The 17,728-nt window shown below is 45.3% G+C and overlaps 1 protein-coding gene across 3 annotated transcripts in view; it reads right to left on the reverse strand.

Moving 5' to 3' along the window:
- Window positions 1–2,412: 2,412 nt before the first annotated feature.
- Window positions 2,413–17,728, reverse strand: part of pax2b (paired box 2b) — a 28,287-nt gene continuing 12,971 nt past the window's right edge. For 2 of the 3 annotated variants that reach the window (XM_056577126.1, XM_056577124.1), the window contains exons 6-10: window positions 15,548–15,723; window positions 12,563–12,680; window positions 4,851–4,952; window positions 2,982–3,068; window positions 2,413–2,639 (exon numbers count right to left, since the gene is read on the reverse strand). In XM_056577126.1, coding sequence (XP_056433101.1) covers window positions 2,518–2,639; window positions 2,982–3,068; window positions 4,851–4,952; window positions 12,563–12,680; window positions 15,548–15,723 — 605 coding nt within the window. In that variant the 3' untranslated portion in view covers window positions 2,413–2,517. Of the gene's footprint in view, window positions 2,659–2,981; window positions 3,069–4,850; window positions 4,953–12,562; window positions 12,681–15,547; window positions 15,724–17,728 lie in introns of all 3 variants that reach the window. The other variant, XM_056577125.1, reaches the window with a different exon arrangement.

Genomic DNA, 17,728 nt, shown 5'->3' on the forward strand with positions numbered 1-17,728 from the left:
GTTAAACAGTGTTATGTGCTGCTCACTGATCCAAATCATGGAGAGAGAGAGAGAAAAAACACATTCAGAGGCTCTTTCTCACTGTAGCCCCCTTCACAGTCACCACAGGATCTTTATATCAGGAAAAAGTCAATACGTTAATCTCAAAATGTTCTCATTAATTCAGCGAATTCATTACAGCACGGTGTTTGTTTAGACAGCCTTTGTTTAAACACTGGAGATTTGCTAAAGACCGGGTAATTAGTCAACTCAGACACGATTTCCACATTGTACGTGAGGTGCACTTGGCTGGCTGTATATAGGGGGAGCTGAGACCCATTTAGCTCGTGACACACAGACGTTGTGTTTAGTGATGTCAAGTTTTGGGGCAGACACTTTGCTAGGGGAGTTATGTCAAAGTATATCTAATCTGAATTCGTCGTTTCTTTCAAAAATATTGATACAGTATTTTCTCTCTCGTATTATGGTTTTGACTATGATATTGTGCTTTCTCTTTCGACACCAGTTTAACAGAATCGGAAAGACAGTGCTGCAGCCCCTTTACGTAAAAGATTTCAGACACTTTTATTTTTGTACAAGTGAGACCAGTATAATGAAAGTGATAATACCAATGAACAAGAATGACAAGTTTTCTTTGACTGTATTTACAGAAGGGGTGTCTTCACACAACACTCACCGAAAAAATAATAATCTAATAACGAACAATTTGTAAATAACATTAAATAATATCCACCTACCTTTAGGGTGACAGCTCAATATGCATATGAGGACCATCTTTGCACTGCATAGAATTTATACATATACTTTCATCATGAGGAATGGGTGTTTTTACCAATAATAATAATAATAATAATACTGCTCTCATGACGATTATAGGGAGGCTGTAAATAAACAATAACGAGAAATAAGTCTTTGGCAAATGCAATAAATACATTCAGTTGCAGCAATAGTCTGAGGGATCTTTTAAACAGTCCATCCATTGATTTTTCGAGACAAATTTCACCTTCACAACACCTTGGCTTAAAAACACACAGAGTCGTGTGTGCTTGCAGGAAAACAGGTTTAAGGCATTAACGGAAAAATGGTCCTGCTGTTCGCTGAATTCTTTGCTTCATTGTTGACTAAGAGTGTTATCAGAGTGAATTTGGTTAATGTATTTATAGCCTTGTTTGCATAATTGCTGTCAAATGTAGCAACAGCAATGTTGATTTGAAAATTGTTTTTTGAAAGACTCAAATCCAATGCTGTAGTTAAATGCCAAAGACTTAATCAACTTAAAAAGGAGGGTTCATAAGGTCCAACGTACTGTAAATAGCAATAGTGCATGTAAAGGCAGTGACATAACAAACAAAATAAATCCAGCGGGCCTGTCAAACAGTAGTAAACCATTACTAAAGCATTTAATTACAAATGCATATCAGAGTGAAGAACAACAACCATTTGAAACCACAAGTGCCTTTTTCACTTCCCAAAAATGTTTTTCGACTCGCGTTTGCCTTCGCACATCGTACTCAATCAAACCCCGTCCTCATCGCTGTAGGCATCATCCTGCCTCAGCAATGAGGCAAACCTCCAAAATAGTGCAAAATTAACACAAAGATGTTGCCTGGATGATCTGTTTAATTTTTTTGATCCTGATAAAGAAATCGAAAATGCTATCGTCAAGCAGTCTGCTATAGTAAGACAACACAAGTCATTACCAATTATAAAAATGAAATAAAAAATTATTTTAAGAATATATTTACTAGTTTATTGAAACCTTGCAAACAGAGGGCCATAATAATATAGGTTCATGGCTCCCTCCATTTCTTTTTTTAAATCAATGCTTCTTCATCATATTTTTTTTTGTACTTTTATTTTTACATCTTGATTGTGTTTCACAGAGAACATATCCTAATCTTCTCACAGCATCCGTTGAAGCGCAATATTCATGCTGAATGTCGGGGTTGGTTTGGTTAATTAGTAACTGCAAGTTCAAGATGGATCAACGTAAAAATCCTAGAAAAACACAACAGCCACCACCCCGGTTGGCATCACCAATGTCCTATGCACGCCTCTCTCTCGCTGCACGGCCCTGTGAGTGGAAGACCGACGGGGAGACGGAAGCGGATAGACTGCAAGCTCACGGGGGGCAGACCTCTTGATACGTTCCATGGAGAACGTACAACGTCTCGTGGATGTTCCGTGACGGAGAAACAAAAAAATAAATAAAACTTGTGCTGGAACCTTCCAAAAGCTGTCTCAGCGTGTTGATGGCTCTTTGTAAATGAGCTCTCTTCATTTTGAATTACTGGAGTCACTGGATTTTGTACTTCATGACAATGTCAGTCATCAACGTCTCTGGGAATATCGAGCGTCTTGTGGACTTGGATGAGTTGTGGAGGGGGTTGATGTTGAACGTTGGAAAATTGTGGAGTGAGAAGTTTCCAGTTTGAAGTCCCAGCGAAAACAAAAAGATAAGTTCCTCATTGTGTGAGCGGGGGCTACACTCGCCCAGTGTCCAGCCGACCGTGCCGCTCACACCGGGGCAATACGGAGGCCGAGCCCATGGTCCTGAAGATTGATTTGGTTTCCATGGTAACTAGTGACGGTCATAGGCAGTGGCAGCAGTGGGAGGGGCGGAGCCTCTCGATGCGGCACTATAATAATAAGGGGAACCTGGAAGTTAACAGAAGAACGAGCCATTTGAACAACAATAATATTGACTGCCATTTCTTTGTTACACAACGACAGAGTCAACCTCCTTCAGCCAACAGTTTATCAAAAAATATAATTATTATGTTACAATTATTTACAGTGTTATTTTAGTATTATTGTTACGATTTCTATTATTGTTATAATAATAATGATTACACTTTTGGAACAGTATCCTTATATCATTAATGCTTTAATAATAATATAAATAATAATTATTATTATCAAAACATAATCAACATTAGGATACTGTTCAAAAAATGATGCCAATGTAAACCTCTACTCACTTAGTAGTGCTGGGTTGCTGAATCGCCATGCCTCGTTGTAACTTGTGTACTGTGGATGAGAGTAGGGGTTTCCCGAAAACTCGCTCCCTGAAAAACAAAACAACAAATCAATTAGCATTTCAATACGTCAAAACCATTACCTTCTCACATGCTGCCGTTTCTCATCATTCAAACAGGATGCAATTTGAGAGGGAAATGATAGCCATCTATATGTGGGGCCAGTCAACCAAGTAATTTATTTCTTTTTCATTTCACTTAAGTTATGCGACACTGAACAATGCAGGATGTGACGGTAAAGGCAGCTTTCCCATTTGTGGATATCTGCCCATTCTTCATACTCAAGTCTGTTCCGTACTATTCTAATAAATACCTAGTGGTAATAAATGACTGCATGCCTAAAATTTTGAAATGGCGCCATAAATCTTGCAGCCCCTTCTTGGACAGCTTTTAACATCTTCTGTCGTAGCACCTTCACTGTTAGAGCTCTAACGTTTGGCGAAAAGAGGAAATTCATTGCAGTGCGAGTGGCTAAGGGCATGTCCGTGTGCATTGCTGTTGGTTCACTGTGTTTCCTCCTTTTATGAGACCATAAAAGGCTTGATTTAAAAGAGCGGGTGAGAAATGGCTTTAATTTACTGCTGTTATGGCCTGTCTCTAAATCTCAGAGAGGTTGCAGAGAGGTGGATGAATGGTTCGTCTAAACACCCAAACACCACGGTGTTGGATTAAGGCTCTTCACTGTTTGGGGGAAACAGTGTCAGATAAGACAGTTAAATAACCACATCACTCCAGAAAAGTGAGAGTGATGAACATAAAAAAACAATATAACGACCGAAAAAACGGGTTGAAACCACCTGGAGGAGCAATCTGGTGGCTCTTCGTTCAAAAGCAACAAGGAGACCCCCCCCACCCCTCTTCACTCCCCCCTCCACCCCCGTTTGATGCCTTGCGTGTGATTAGCCGATGATTTGCTTACACAGCTGTACACCTGATCTGCTTCCCTTCTCCGCATGGGTTAATCACCTCAAAGCTAAAACCCGCCATTCAGTAGCACAGCTGTGCCGCCGCTGTTGAGCCTATGTGATGGTGATGCCGCCGGTGAACAAGGGAAACCCAGTAGCACCAAACGGGTGTTTCCCCCCCCGCCCCCCTGCCCCCACTGGTGAAACCCGATCCGGGACCTGCCTCTGAGGGACGGTCATTTCAATATTCACCGGGATCCCGCGCCGCCGACACAACGACACCCCTCTTCCTGCTGCTGCTGCTTTTTGACCCTTAACTGTTTGCTGTGAACCTGAACTGCAGGTTAAGTAGTGTGGGATGGGCTGGGGGGGAGGGGGGGATAGGAAGCACGGGGCAGGGGAATGGAGGAGAGAGGGAGGGAGGGGGGGGGTGGGAGGGGGGGGGAGAGAGAGAGAGACCGGGGACCACGGTTTTATTGACGGCCCCGAATGAGAACGGACAACGCAAGGCAGATAATGAGCCGAATCAGGGAATGAGGGAGGGAAGGGAATGAGGGAGGTGCAGGGGAGGGGGGAGAGGAGGGAGGGAGGGGGGGGGATTGAGGAGGGACAGGACCGGTGGTGGTGAGAGCCACTGTCCTCTTCCCCGGCATCGGATCATTTATTCAGCCTGTCTAATCCAATCACACACACAGAGAGGGAGGCGACGGAGGAATGTGTGCATCTGTTAGCCCCACAGGTCAATATTCATTGCATTTCCTGGTGGCAATTTGGTGGGGCGTTTTTTCTACACGTTTTTCCCCCGTGTGCGCTTCTCATCTGTTTCATTTGTTTGCACAGAGGACAGTTCCATCTGTTAAACTGTGGCCTAATGCGATATGAGCCAATGAACAGTGCTCAGGCTTACCAGGAACCATTCCAGCGAGGGTGGAGGTTGGATAGCTGCCCTGGCCTGTAGGTGGGACGTGGGGGGGGTACCCGGGTAAGGTGGTGTTGGCCATGTCCCGACCTGCGCGGAGAGAGGAAAACAAAAACACATGATTCATATTTCCATCGGGGGCGCTAGATCAAAATGACACACACCTCCTTAATCGTTCGACATGACAGCTGGGTCACCGGTGTCGCCGCGTTTGACGACACAACGTGACACAGTGCTGTCCACGAACAGCAAATAATCCAGGGTTAGACTTCCGGGCATAGCCTTTTTCCTATACGTTTCCGTCAGACACGGGACAGAGCGCCACCACCAACAGTCCTGTGTGTCCAACACACACTTTTCTCCCTGCGCCTCCACAAACGCCACAAACAAGACGGCTCCATCTACGCCTTTCAAACATCGATCGAGATCGCCACCCGATTCGGCCACTGTGTGGAGAACAAACAAAGCAATCCGCTCGTCCACCTATATACGCCACGAGAGACCCACCACACTATAGATTTCTATTTGATCCCATCTAAATATAGCAGCCTCCCCTTGCTACACGCCATAAGCATCCTCTTCCTCCTCCTCCTCTTCCTCCTCTTCCTCCTCCTCCTCCTCTTCTATCCATTAGCCGGGTCTGAGCCGGGCCAGTAACGACCAGGCGTGGCGCTGGCCTCCCTTCACAGAGCCCCCCTCGGCTCAAAGGCGTACGTTCCCTCCACATTCAACTCCTTTAATTGACGCTGACGTCTGATTGTCCCTCTCTCTCTCTCTCTCTCTCTTTTCTAGTGAGAGAGAGGGTCTAGTGGACGTTAGAGGGGGTGGGGGATACGTTGCGGGCCCTCTGTGGCAGAAAGAGGCCCCGGCGACATTGTCAGAGAGAGCTAGATAGGGCCGTCTCAGAGGGCAACCCCCCCCCCCCCCCTGCTCTCGACGGCTCTCTAATGAGGAGGCCTTGTGACTAGCCTGTGTCCGCCGAGCTACATAATACAGTATCTGTGTTCTCGAGGAATCAGGCGAGAGTCCGCTCTCGCTGCCAACGCTGCTGCTGGGTTTTCGCAGCTACACGTTTGGGTTCAACAATTGGTTGGCCAGAGTTGGTCAGTTGTAGTCAGCAGCAGGTGGAACACGTATCTAGGTTACTTGGGACCTTTAGCACCTGGGTTATTTGTATTTACATATGACAGTGATGTCTGGACACATGTAAAAGGGGGATATCGGGCAAGCTCAAAGTCCTACAACAGCGTGTTCATGTCCATAAAAGTCCCATCATTGGTTCTAGGAACGTATAATACAAATGTGCTTAGAAATGAAACAACTTCATCTAAGAATCACAGACTTGAATCAATCGCATTGTTAGTGGTCCTGCGTGTCGGCCCGTCGACCACTCACGTGTTAGTAGGGTGAGCGGGGGAGGGGGTGAGTGGGGTTAGTGATGGAGGGATGGACGGTGGGATCAGTGAGGTACCTGCTAGTATAGCTTGGTGAGCATACTGGGTGTTGCGGGGGGCTCGGGGGCCCGGGAATGAATGGGCCGGGGCCTCCAGTGAGAGGGCGGCAGGGTGGCCGTGCTGGTGGTCGGCGAGGCCCAGGCAAGCCAGGGAGGACGGGTAGGAGGAGGAGGAGGAGGAGGTGGAGGTGGAGGTGGTGTAGGAGGAGAAGGAGGAGGAGGAGGAGATGGGGGTGACGGGAGCCATGGAAGCCTCGTATGGCTCCTGTGTAATACACGATGAGGAGGGTGTCGGAGGGATGAAGGCCTCTGCCAGAGTGAAGGAGAAACACACACACACACACACACACACACACACACACACACACACACACACACACACACACACACACACACACACACACACACACACACACACACACACACACACACACACAAATACACACACATACACGCAGCATGAGGAACACTGGGCACACTTAGGTATGGGTTTGCTGTGTGTGCCTTGCAGACGCGTGCGCTAACACACACACACACACACACACACACACACACACACACACACACACACACACACACACACACACACACACACACACACACACACACAGACACACACACAGACACACACACACACACACACACACACACACACACACACAGACACACACACACACACACACACACACACACAAACACATGTACTTGTGCACACACGCACTCATGTACACACAGGCACACAGACTCACACAGACAAACACACATGGATTTACTGTATTATTGGATGAAAAACGACTTACTAAATAGCCATCGTTTGTATTCATCTCAAAATAAGATGACATATGGAATTATAAATGGGACATTTAATAACCCAGCCATTGCTCTCTAGCGCAAGATTTATGTCAAGGGATCAGGACGATGCTGTGTCATTAAAAGTGTTTAGACTGAAAGTTTTAAGATAATAAAGAGCTTTAGAGAGGCGAGCAAAGAAGGACCTTCCGGATTTTAATAAGAATTAGTCAGACACAAGCCAGTGCACTATGGGGTGGAAATAGCAGGTGTGTGTGTGTGTGTGTGTGTGTGTGTGTGTGTGTGTGTGTGTGTGTGTTTGCATGTGTTTGTGTGTGCATACATGGGTACATCTAATTGTTTATTCTTTTCTGTATTAGTCGACAGCATTCACGTCGACAATTGTTATTCCTCAACGGTAAAGGAGTTACAGTGTAATTGGCATTCTGAAGTGTGACACTAAATCTTTTTAATCCCCTCAAAGTAAAAAGCCAGCGGCGAGCAAAACTTTCCATACCAATACACATTTAAAACTAAACTCATCTAGACATGATAGTCAGCCTTGCATTGAAACTTTGAACAAGTGTTATGGTGGAAATATGTCAAAAACAGTCACAGTTCTTCAACATCATTCTCACTTTCACTTAGTTTTGGTGACCTAAGGGCATAATAGTTTTTTTTAAAGCGAAAACTAAACTGTAGCACTGTTTGACCCATGGATATTACAAGACATTTCTTCTATTCTAAATCACTGCGAAACATAAGCACCGTTATGTATGTGAGCACACACAACGCCTCTAAGTACTTCAGAGTTATTCCACTGAACGGGAGGGCCCCCGATTTTTTTTTTGTAAATATATTCCAGAATGCTGTTGGCCCAGATTGCGTAAACTCCTGTTAATGTCCCCCCCCCCTTTTAAAGCCTCTTTCACCGAGGCACCAGTGGAGAAAACCCTCTGTACAGCAATGATAGCCTCATTATTTGCTTCCAAGCAATGTTGTTTTATAACAGAGCCGCCGCGCTAGTTTCTCATTAAAAGATGGGCTACTTCAAACCGACTGTTCCTATTGATGGTCCCCTTAGATGGAGTGCCAGCAAATCAAGCTATTTCTTTTCCTCTCCTCTTTTTCCCTTCCCTGCATTGGCCGTTACAAAGGACTGTTGATTTCTTGTCTTAATTCGATAAGTGTCTCTTAACCGGCTCTATTGAGCCATGGGTACAATATCGCCTGACTGAATTGAGGTATTGAATTCTATAGGAAACATTGAGTTAGATTATTCATCTGAAACTCTTTGTGCAGTGGGAAGTCATAGAAACAGTTGGGTAAAGACATGTTTAGAATGCTAACTAAGTAGGCATGAAGACCCTAAAGCGATCATTGCCATGTGGATCCTATTTAAAGTGGCAATTAATGAAGAAGCATGGTTGAGATGCACAGCACAGCACACCATGTGTTTTATCTTAACCAGTTCCAACATGACAGGAACATGGACCACATGATATATACGGTTGCTTGCAATTACATCAGTTTGGTTTTCCCTCCAAAAAAATAAAACCACCAACTGAAAAACTGAACAAAAATATCCGGGTGACCTTCTTTTTTATTTGGCACAGAGCCAAAGTCATTTGCGAACGACTCTTTTGCTTGCAAGAGTATTAAATTTACCATGACGGGGACACCTTCATGTTTGCTACAACAACAAACGACGAAAAAAAATTCTCCGACCTCAAATTTCTAGGCTATGCGCGGAACCGAGCGATTTATCACTCGCCCGAAATCTCGGCACCCCTAATTAATTACAAGTAAAGTAAAGAATGTTTGGAGAGCCAAATTGCTTTAATTCCCCAAACAACGACTGAAAGTCATTCATTATCAAATGTGTGCTCAAAGGTTAGTTTGCTTCTTTTTTTTTTTTTGGGGCAAGGCGAAATTAAGCATTAATTTCAGAGCCCCGACCCCCAAGCCAAGTTCCCCCAGCGGGGTTCGAGACAAGTGGTTTTGTCATTAGGCCACACATCACTGAAGGCAGGCTCGCTGTCTGATCCTTGCTCGCTGTTCACCGGACAAGGGTGGGTCTGTCTTGTTCACACAGAGATCGCTCACTCTCTACCTACTACTACTGCTGCTGCTGCTACGACGCTTAATTGACTGTAGGGTTTTCCAAACACCTGTGTATGACGGCTCACTTCCCCTGAGGAGGGACGCACATGGACCCAAGTGAAGTGACAAGAAGCACCTTCTTAAGGACCTTGTAAAAAAGGAAGAGATGGGAAAAGGAAAAGTGTCATTGACGCAGGGAGTTTGAAGTCCTTGGAGAGTCTGGTTAATAGGCCCAGCGGGGAATACGTCACGAAGTGGTACACTACAGTCAGTCCATGGATATGTGTAAAACTTCTACTGAATCCTCAGAGGACCTGACCCCCACAGTGCTCAGCGATGGGCGAGAGACAGAAACGCCAACAGGACTTGGGGTGGGCTTGAGTCGTTTCTGGAAATACAGAAACCAAAGCGATACGGGAGCCTGGAGATTCGACCCCGGTATCGAAGCCATCTCTGCATTTTATTGCTCAAAATACACATGAAGTTCTTCTTGAACTATTCATAAATTCCACCCGAAGACTCACACCGTATGAATTTTAAGCAGTTTCAACGAAACAAGAATAAGAAGCACCCCTCCCCCCCCACCACGAATGGAAATCTAATGCTCGAAGGGAATTCATCAAAGAAATTACTTCCCATATCAACAATAGAAATTACCTCACAATATGCAATTGTCCTGTGCCCATATTCACGGAAACCCTTTGGTGTTTTTATGGGGTAATAGGGACTATTTAGTAGGTAATACTGCATTAATGTGCAGGAGAGGGAGAGAGAGAGACAGAGCGAGAGAGAGAGAAAAGAGAGAAAATGCTTTAATGGAAGTAGCTTCTTGCCTCTGAATTTCGATGATGTGCACAATGCCTTTTAAATCCCTTTCTTATTGGAGCCCGGCCTGCCGGTACTTCTCAAGCCCTAATAGGATAAGCAGAGGACACAAAAGATGTCTATCTCTCAAGCCTCACAGTTCCCTGTGAATCCTGATCTCTGGCAATGAGCACTTCATGAATCATTCATTTCTAATAGATTATGCAAATTCCAGGACATAAAATCAACAAGATCAATAACTGCAAGCATTTTAATTGGTGTTAGAAAGCATTTTTTTAAGGATGAACATAATCTGCAGTACCCCCCCCCCCCCTCGTAAAGACACAATTAATTTGAAATTGGATCCGAGCCTAAATGCTGTAGATAATTTACTAGCTTTTTTTTTGGAAGGGGGCTTAAAATTCCTCTGCAAGGCTTATCGCAGATAAGTCAACTGTAATGCTCAGCCATTAGAGAGAGACCACACACCTGAATTTCACCATTTATCCATGGAACCACTGAGGGGAAAACCAAGGGGACCCAACACTAAGCAAATACTAATTACCAACAGGAAGTCAGAGCTGTGCTTGTTCTCCCAGTATGACCTCTGGAACACTGCGTGCCTCTGTTTCAAGTAGACTGTACCAGCATAAAACCAGGGTGAGATAGGAAGTGAGCTCTGTCCCTTTTTCCCTCCGATCAGCGCTGGGGAAGTTTTGCCAAACCTTTTTTACAACTATGTTATCTCGTCATGGTGTATATTATTTTCAATGGGAGAAATGATCAGTTTGAGTTTTGAATCAATAATAATGCTGTCCTTAACGAAGGGACGTGTTGCCAATGAGGGCCTCCCATGTGGATATGGACGAACCTGCAAACGTGTGCGTTCATAGCATCAAACCTGCTTTCATAGGACCATCAGGGCGCAAAAGCACAAGCACACACACACACACACACCCATGCAGACACGTGGGCACGCAAACGCGCGCCCGCACACACGCACACCTTTCTCACAAGGCCCCCCTTAAGGGGAAATCGACCTCCCACATATTAATGAGTAAGGAGCCTGTTCTGTGTTCGCATAAGACTGGCTCCGGCTATCATGGGAGAGCCGTGGGGTGGGGGTGGTGTGTGTGTGTGTGTGTGTGTGTGTGTGTGTGTGTGTGTGTGTGTGTGTGTGTGTGTGTGTGTGTGTGTGTGTGTGTGTGTGTGTGTGTGTGTGTGTGTGTGTGTGTGTGTGTGTGTGTGGGGGGGTGGTGTAGGGGAGGGGGTTGCTGCAATTTTCAATCACTCTGTCCTCCCCCACATACAAAACTCCTTGCCTTTAATGGCGGCTGCATAATTGTGTGAATTTTAATAACAGCTCTGTGTATTAATCCCCCGCCCCCCCCCCCCCCCCAAGACAGTCATCATAAACTTTCGGTAAACTTAACCCCTTCTTTTTTTCCGCTTATAACACAGGAACTGCGGAACAGTATTTAAATTAGCCAGGCGGCCATTTACTGTAACCGAAAGAGAGATGCCGCAAGGAAAGACAAGAAAGAGGGAGAAGAGAGAGCAGAAGGGATAAAGAGAGAGCAGTGCAATGAGAAGTAAATGAATGAACTTGCGTCTGGGCGTGACGCCTGCCTATGCCTAAACGTTTTCCTGCCTCGACACAGGTTTCTCTTTCAAACACAAACACAGGCAGCAGGTCTGACAAGACCTTCAGCGAACAGATCACAAAGGCCACGCAAGAGTGGAGCAGCACGGAAAAAAGCGAGAAACAAATAACGCAGTTACTCTTGTCGCCTGACAAGACCTTCCCCTGTTCCACCGATATAGTTCCTGCGAGCTGACGTCAAAGGTCCTTGTCCTGCCCTGACTGACCAACACCACCAACACCACAACCCCTCCCTGCTGCACATAACATATAACACTACATAAATACATACACTCTCTCTCACACACACACACACACACACACACACACACACACACACACACACACACACACACACACACACACACACACACACACACACACACACACACACATGCATAGAAACATACACCCACGCACGCACACACCCATACATAGAAACATACAGCCAAGCACACACCCACACCCACACGTACACACACACACACACACACACACAGACATATATGGCCCACACAAACACACTTCCCTCAACTGCCCTGCTTGATCAGCAAGATAACCATACGATGCATTACTTCGGATGTCTAAAATCACTTTCTCTTTCCATCAGAACGACGTACCACCTATTAAGCTCGCCCGTGATCAAAAAAGTCTTCACACTTACTTTTTTTTGTTTGGATTTTGCCGGTTGGCTTTTATTTTTTTTTCAATTTGTGCAATTGTGGACGCCAGGTCAAAAGAATTTAACAGCATGAATTTATTATTGTTGTTGTTTTTTTTCCATTTTTCATGCGTTACATACTTTGTTGTTGTTGTTGTTGTCGCTCTAAGAAACAAACAGAGGGTGAAAGCTGGCCCCAGTGTGCTTGGCGGGGGCCCTAATCTCTACCACCAGCATGTTGATCTTACCTACAGGGTAGTTTTGCGACACGCTGGGGCCCAGGTCTGGGTTGGCGCTGGAGGATAAACTGGGCTTGACTTCGTCCATGCCGCCGGTATTCAGGGCAGGCAGCGAGTACTCATTAGCCTGGGAAAAAAGAGGACGTGGTCGTCATTACACAACCAAACAATACCTAGATGGAAATCCTCTCCACCCCCCTCCCCAGGAAACATGGCCCCCGTTGGCCTACGTGGGTATACGTCTGTGTGACTGCATTGTGTGTGGTGTCTTTGTTGGTTTTGTTTGTTTGCCTGTTTGTCGATGTACCTTCGTGCTAACACCCCTAGCATAGGCACGGATGTGTGTGTGGGGGCTTGTGAGTGCGTGTGTGTGGGCCTTTGTGCATGTGTATGCCTGTGTGTGTTTGTGTGTGTCCCTGCATGTGTGTGTGTTTGTGTAGGGGACTTGCATGCGAGGGTTTGTGTTTGTATGTGTGTGTGCATTTGTACGGTGTATTTGTGCATGTGTGTGTGCGTGTGTGCATATGACTGTGTATGTATGCGTGAGCGCATGAGTGTGTGTGTTTGCGCGCACGAGTATGCATATCTGTGTGTATGTATGTGTGCGCACGTATGAGTGTGTGTTTGCGTCTGTATGTGTGTGTGTGTGTGTGTGTGTGTGTGTGTGTGTGTGTGTGTGTGTGTGTGTGTGTGTGTGTGTGTGTGTGTGTGTGTGTGTGTGTGTGTGTGTGCGTTAAGCTCTGGGAGACAGTTCAAGCATATCATGAATGTATTTTGGTATTGTCTGGGAGGAAGTGGGACTTTGAGATGAGAGAAAGGGGGCCGCGGCGTCAGCTGGCTCTTTGTGCTTGGCTGCAGCCCCTTACCCCTGATCAGCCAAGGGAGGAAGCACTTGTGCTTTGTTACAGACACCATGTGGCCCTGTTTCAGCAACACCGTGCACTATTTAAGCTTTTAATTTGCAGCCCCTATCCTCAAAACAATTTTCCGTAGCTTTTTACTACACATTGGTGTGAAAGGGTGAATTGCATCACCCCTCAACGAATAATTGTTGCTGCGCCTCAATCGAGTGAGGTTAAACCCTTCCTTTAGTTTTTATTTGTCTGTTTTCTGGCTATCTCAACTCAGAGATAGTTTTTTTTACGTGATCTTTCAACGTGCGACTTCTGTTACTTCGGTTGAAGCTGAAGTCATAGCAGATGTCACCAGGTTTCACGGTGTAATTAGATGCCACTTCCGGAGGTTCAGTGTCCGGACCAAGTGTTTGTCCAAAGCCCCACTTTGTGTGTGTGTGTGTGTGTGTGTGTGTTAGTGTGTGTGCGTGTGTGTGTGTGTGGGTTTATCTGCTGCTCCCACAAGGGGACACGCCTGCGACCCCAAGCCTTGTCTGCCTCTATCACAGATAAACTCTAATTGTCTGCTACAACTGTTAGCCGGCACATTGTCGGATGTTTTCCTCTATTCTCCGGGGACCTGGTTCGCACAACGGCCGTTTTATTATGCAGATAAAGGGCAGCAGCAGGGGGGGGGGGAGAAAAAGATAGATTTGAAAAGGATGACCACATGGCTAGCAGAAGTGTGGGAGGAGTGACTGCATTGTTTTTTTTTTTTGCTACTCCAGAATGGCTTTTTAATGCCCTGCTACCGAGCCCAGACACTGGCTAATAGGGACACATTTTTCTCGAAAGGGGGGTTGGACTTGAAGTGAAAAAAAAAGGGAAAGGAAAGAACCCTGATTAATATCGTCTCAAATTAAAGCTGATTTTTCTAGACTGTTCTAGGGCGCCATTTTTTCTCGTCCCTTCCTTCGACTTGGCTGCTATTTTTATTCATTCCTCCCCTTCCCCCCCCCTTTGCCTATAATACGCTCCCTGATGCTCTTTGTGATTGCAAGTCATTTCCAATTCGCTTTAGTATTGATCTTCCAGTAGAAATCAGTTTTGTAATTAGCTGCAAATTAGGCCCTCTTCTGGAGGTGAGGGCTGTCCCACTGATTTATCACCTGCGTAATTCGCCCCGATTGGAGAGAAATTAAAATGAACTCAATTAGGCGATTGTCTTTGCTTTATGGGTCTGACTTGTAGGTCCATGGTGGAAATGAATGAAGTCTCTTGTTGTTTAAGAGTATGATGAAAGTAAATAAGGGTTATCCATTGTAATAATCCCAGTGCTTTTAACAGAAAGTTATATATATATATATATATATACATATATATATATATATATATATATATATATACATCACAGTATATGCATGTATTTATATATATATTTATATGTATATATGTTTTTATGAATGTATACGTATAGACATATTAAGTATATACGTATATTCTTATATGTTACATGGTTTATTGCTTTTTGTGTGGTAGCGGATTTACACCGAATGCATATTAATTATTTTCGTTATTTTAAATGATGATGGATTGTAGCAGTGATTCATTGCCTTGTAACACGTGAGAAATGAAAGCTTTAAAGAAATATGTATGAGGTATATATATTTATATATAAATATATATAGTTATAGTTGTATATAGTTATGTATATATATTTATATATAAATATATATTTTGTGCAGATTCCCAATAGCAAGACAACAAGAAAACAAAATGCAGTCAGTGACTCGAACAAAATAATGAAGAATCTGGGTTATCGATTAATTTCCCGTAGCCTTATTGTTATTCTCTATTATAGGCAATCCAAGGCCTGCGTTTTTCATCACAAAATCAATACCATGTGGGAGTTTTCCAGCAGATCCCTCCAGCATTTTACATGCTGCTTTCATAATCCAACAGGAATTACTGCTTGGCTGTCTCTGGACTTTAGCTGTCAATTTTACACCTCCAAAATAAAAGAAATCAAATCTGAACATGCATAATCAAAGAAATGAAGGCAAGCAAGCAAAACACACAAGCAAACAAATAAACGGCAAAACCAAACTCCCCAGCAGAACAGAAAAAACCAAGGTGGGTGTGACGCGGTGGCGGTACTGACCTGTTCGGGTTTGATATGTTCCGGCGTGGAGAAGACATCCGGGTACGACGGCCGCTCAAACACCCGGTCCAACGCTTCCAGCTGCTGCTGCGTGAAGGCATCGGCCCTGAGGTGTTTCCGTAAACTCTCCACACTACCCTGAGAATCACTGTTTGGGCCTGAACCATCTGAACCATCTACAAGGAGAGAGAGCAACAATCGAGATGCTGACCCTGCAAGCTGTGCACTTGTTGTCTTTTGTTGTTGTTTGTTGTTTCTTTGGTCTGCAAGATTTGTGTCATTATTGATGTCACCCCCTTTTCATGGTCTGTTTACTTTAGGATCTGTCTGTGTGTGTGTGTGGTGTCAGCGTGAGTGTATTAATTCTTGTGTTTGTCAGTGTGGTTGTGTGTGTGTGCGTGTGCATGTGTGTGTGTCAATGTTTATGTGTCTGTGTGTGGCAGCATGTGTACATGCATGTATGTGTATGTCTGACACACACTCTGTATGTCAGAGTGTGTGTCAGTGTATGTGTGTGTTTGTGTGTGTGCAGGCTCCTTGAAGAGACAGTTCTTCCACCATGTCTTAAAGGCTATGCTGAGCCACTGCCTACAGTGCCGCTCGCAATTGTTTTTATGTTTTAACTGTCTTGCCAGAGAGCCGGCTACCCCCTACAGTATCAACACCATCCTATCCAGAAGACCCCCTCGGTAATTGATGGATTAGCATTGCTTTGAAACGCATGCATGGTGTGGTGGCCGATCACGGGGTGGACAAACGAAAGCTGCAGACTGCTGTGACTACACCACATATGTATTTCTACATCCACCTAAAATTATTAAAATGCACCTTTTTTGTAAAGCCTCTTTTAATTCCTGTATCGCTGCTTCTAGTTCTCGCTGAGCACAGACACATCTCGTAAACACTCAGGTTTACAAACAACCACAGAGCACCGGGCAACCCAATAACCCTGTCTGATTAATGAGAGAGAGGGAGAGACGCCCCAGTGCCCGGGCCAGCCACCAGCGTGTGCAGCAGTGACCCCCTCCCCTCACCTCGGTGACTCCACCTAAACCTCACCAGAACACCAGCCCCCCCCCTTCCCTTCAACCTCCACCCCTCCGCCCCCCCCCCCCCCCCCCCCCCCCCCCCCTAGTCCTGGCTGTTGTCCTGCCTTCGCTCTCCCCACCTCCCCCTCAAGTCCCCCCCAACCCCCCATGACACTTGGGCTCCAGTACAAATCTGTCATTCTAAATTTGCGGCAGATTATGTTCTGTGCAGGGCTGGGAGCGTGGGTGATGTATGATATGCAAGGGCCTCTTATTGATTGCCTGATCTGGGCGCCAGTGAGAGCGAGCTGGAATGAACTTGAAATGAAAATCATGCCTCAACTCATTGTGCGTATAATGCTCCACTTAATCCCATGTTTGTTTTGTTTTTCTTTCGTATTTATTTATTTATTTTTCATTCCCCTTCGCGCAGCGGAATTCAATTGATCAATCGTGTCTCTGTTATAGTTATGGCCGCCGGTCTATCGTCTAACCACTTGACCTTATTCATCTTCTTTTATTTTTCACTGCCTGGGGAGCCATCGTGTGAAACCTGATTCTTATAAGGATCTCTGAGTTTCACGCTGTTATGAAGGCCACTCTGGGTGGAGTGGAGTGGAGTGTGTGTGTGTGTGTGTGTGTGTGCGTGTGTGTGAACATGTTAAGTGTCGGCATGTATGTGTTCTTGTGTTCTTGGGATTGTGATGATACACTAGGGGAGCGTCAAGGGGTCAGCTATGACGACGCGGTCGTATCTATTTTACAGCCGTGCTATCGCTAAAAGACTAAAACCGCTGTATCGAGCTGGACCAAAGGGACGACAACGTAATCGGAAAGCAAACGACGACTTTGCGATCCTTTCCCTGGTGGAAGGCCTCAACGGACGCCCGCAGTCCACCACGTTGTCGGTTTATCAAGCTCAATTTGTTGTTGTTGTTGCTGGTGTTGTCAGCGGTGGTGTTTTACCAAACGCAAACACACTCATCAATTCCTTTCCATCAGCCCCGGCCTGAGTGGGGAGCATAATCGATGCCGCCACATTTGTCATTTACACACTGTGTAATACACATCCCACACACACATACAAACGTACACACAGGCACACGCACACACACATCCCAGGCCAACCTACACTACTCATCCTACACACCCT

Source organism: Gadus chalcogrammus, chromosome 18 (assembly GCF_026213295.1).
Source record: "Gadus chalcogrammus isolate NIFS_2021 chromosome 18, NIFS_Gcha_1.0, whole genome shotgun sequence".
In the NCBI taxonomy this organism is placed as follows: Eukaryota; Metazoa; Chordata; class Actinopteri; order Gadiformes; family Gadidae; genus Gadus; species Gadus chalcogrammus.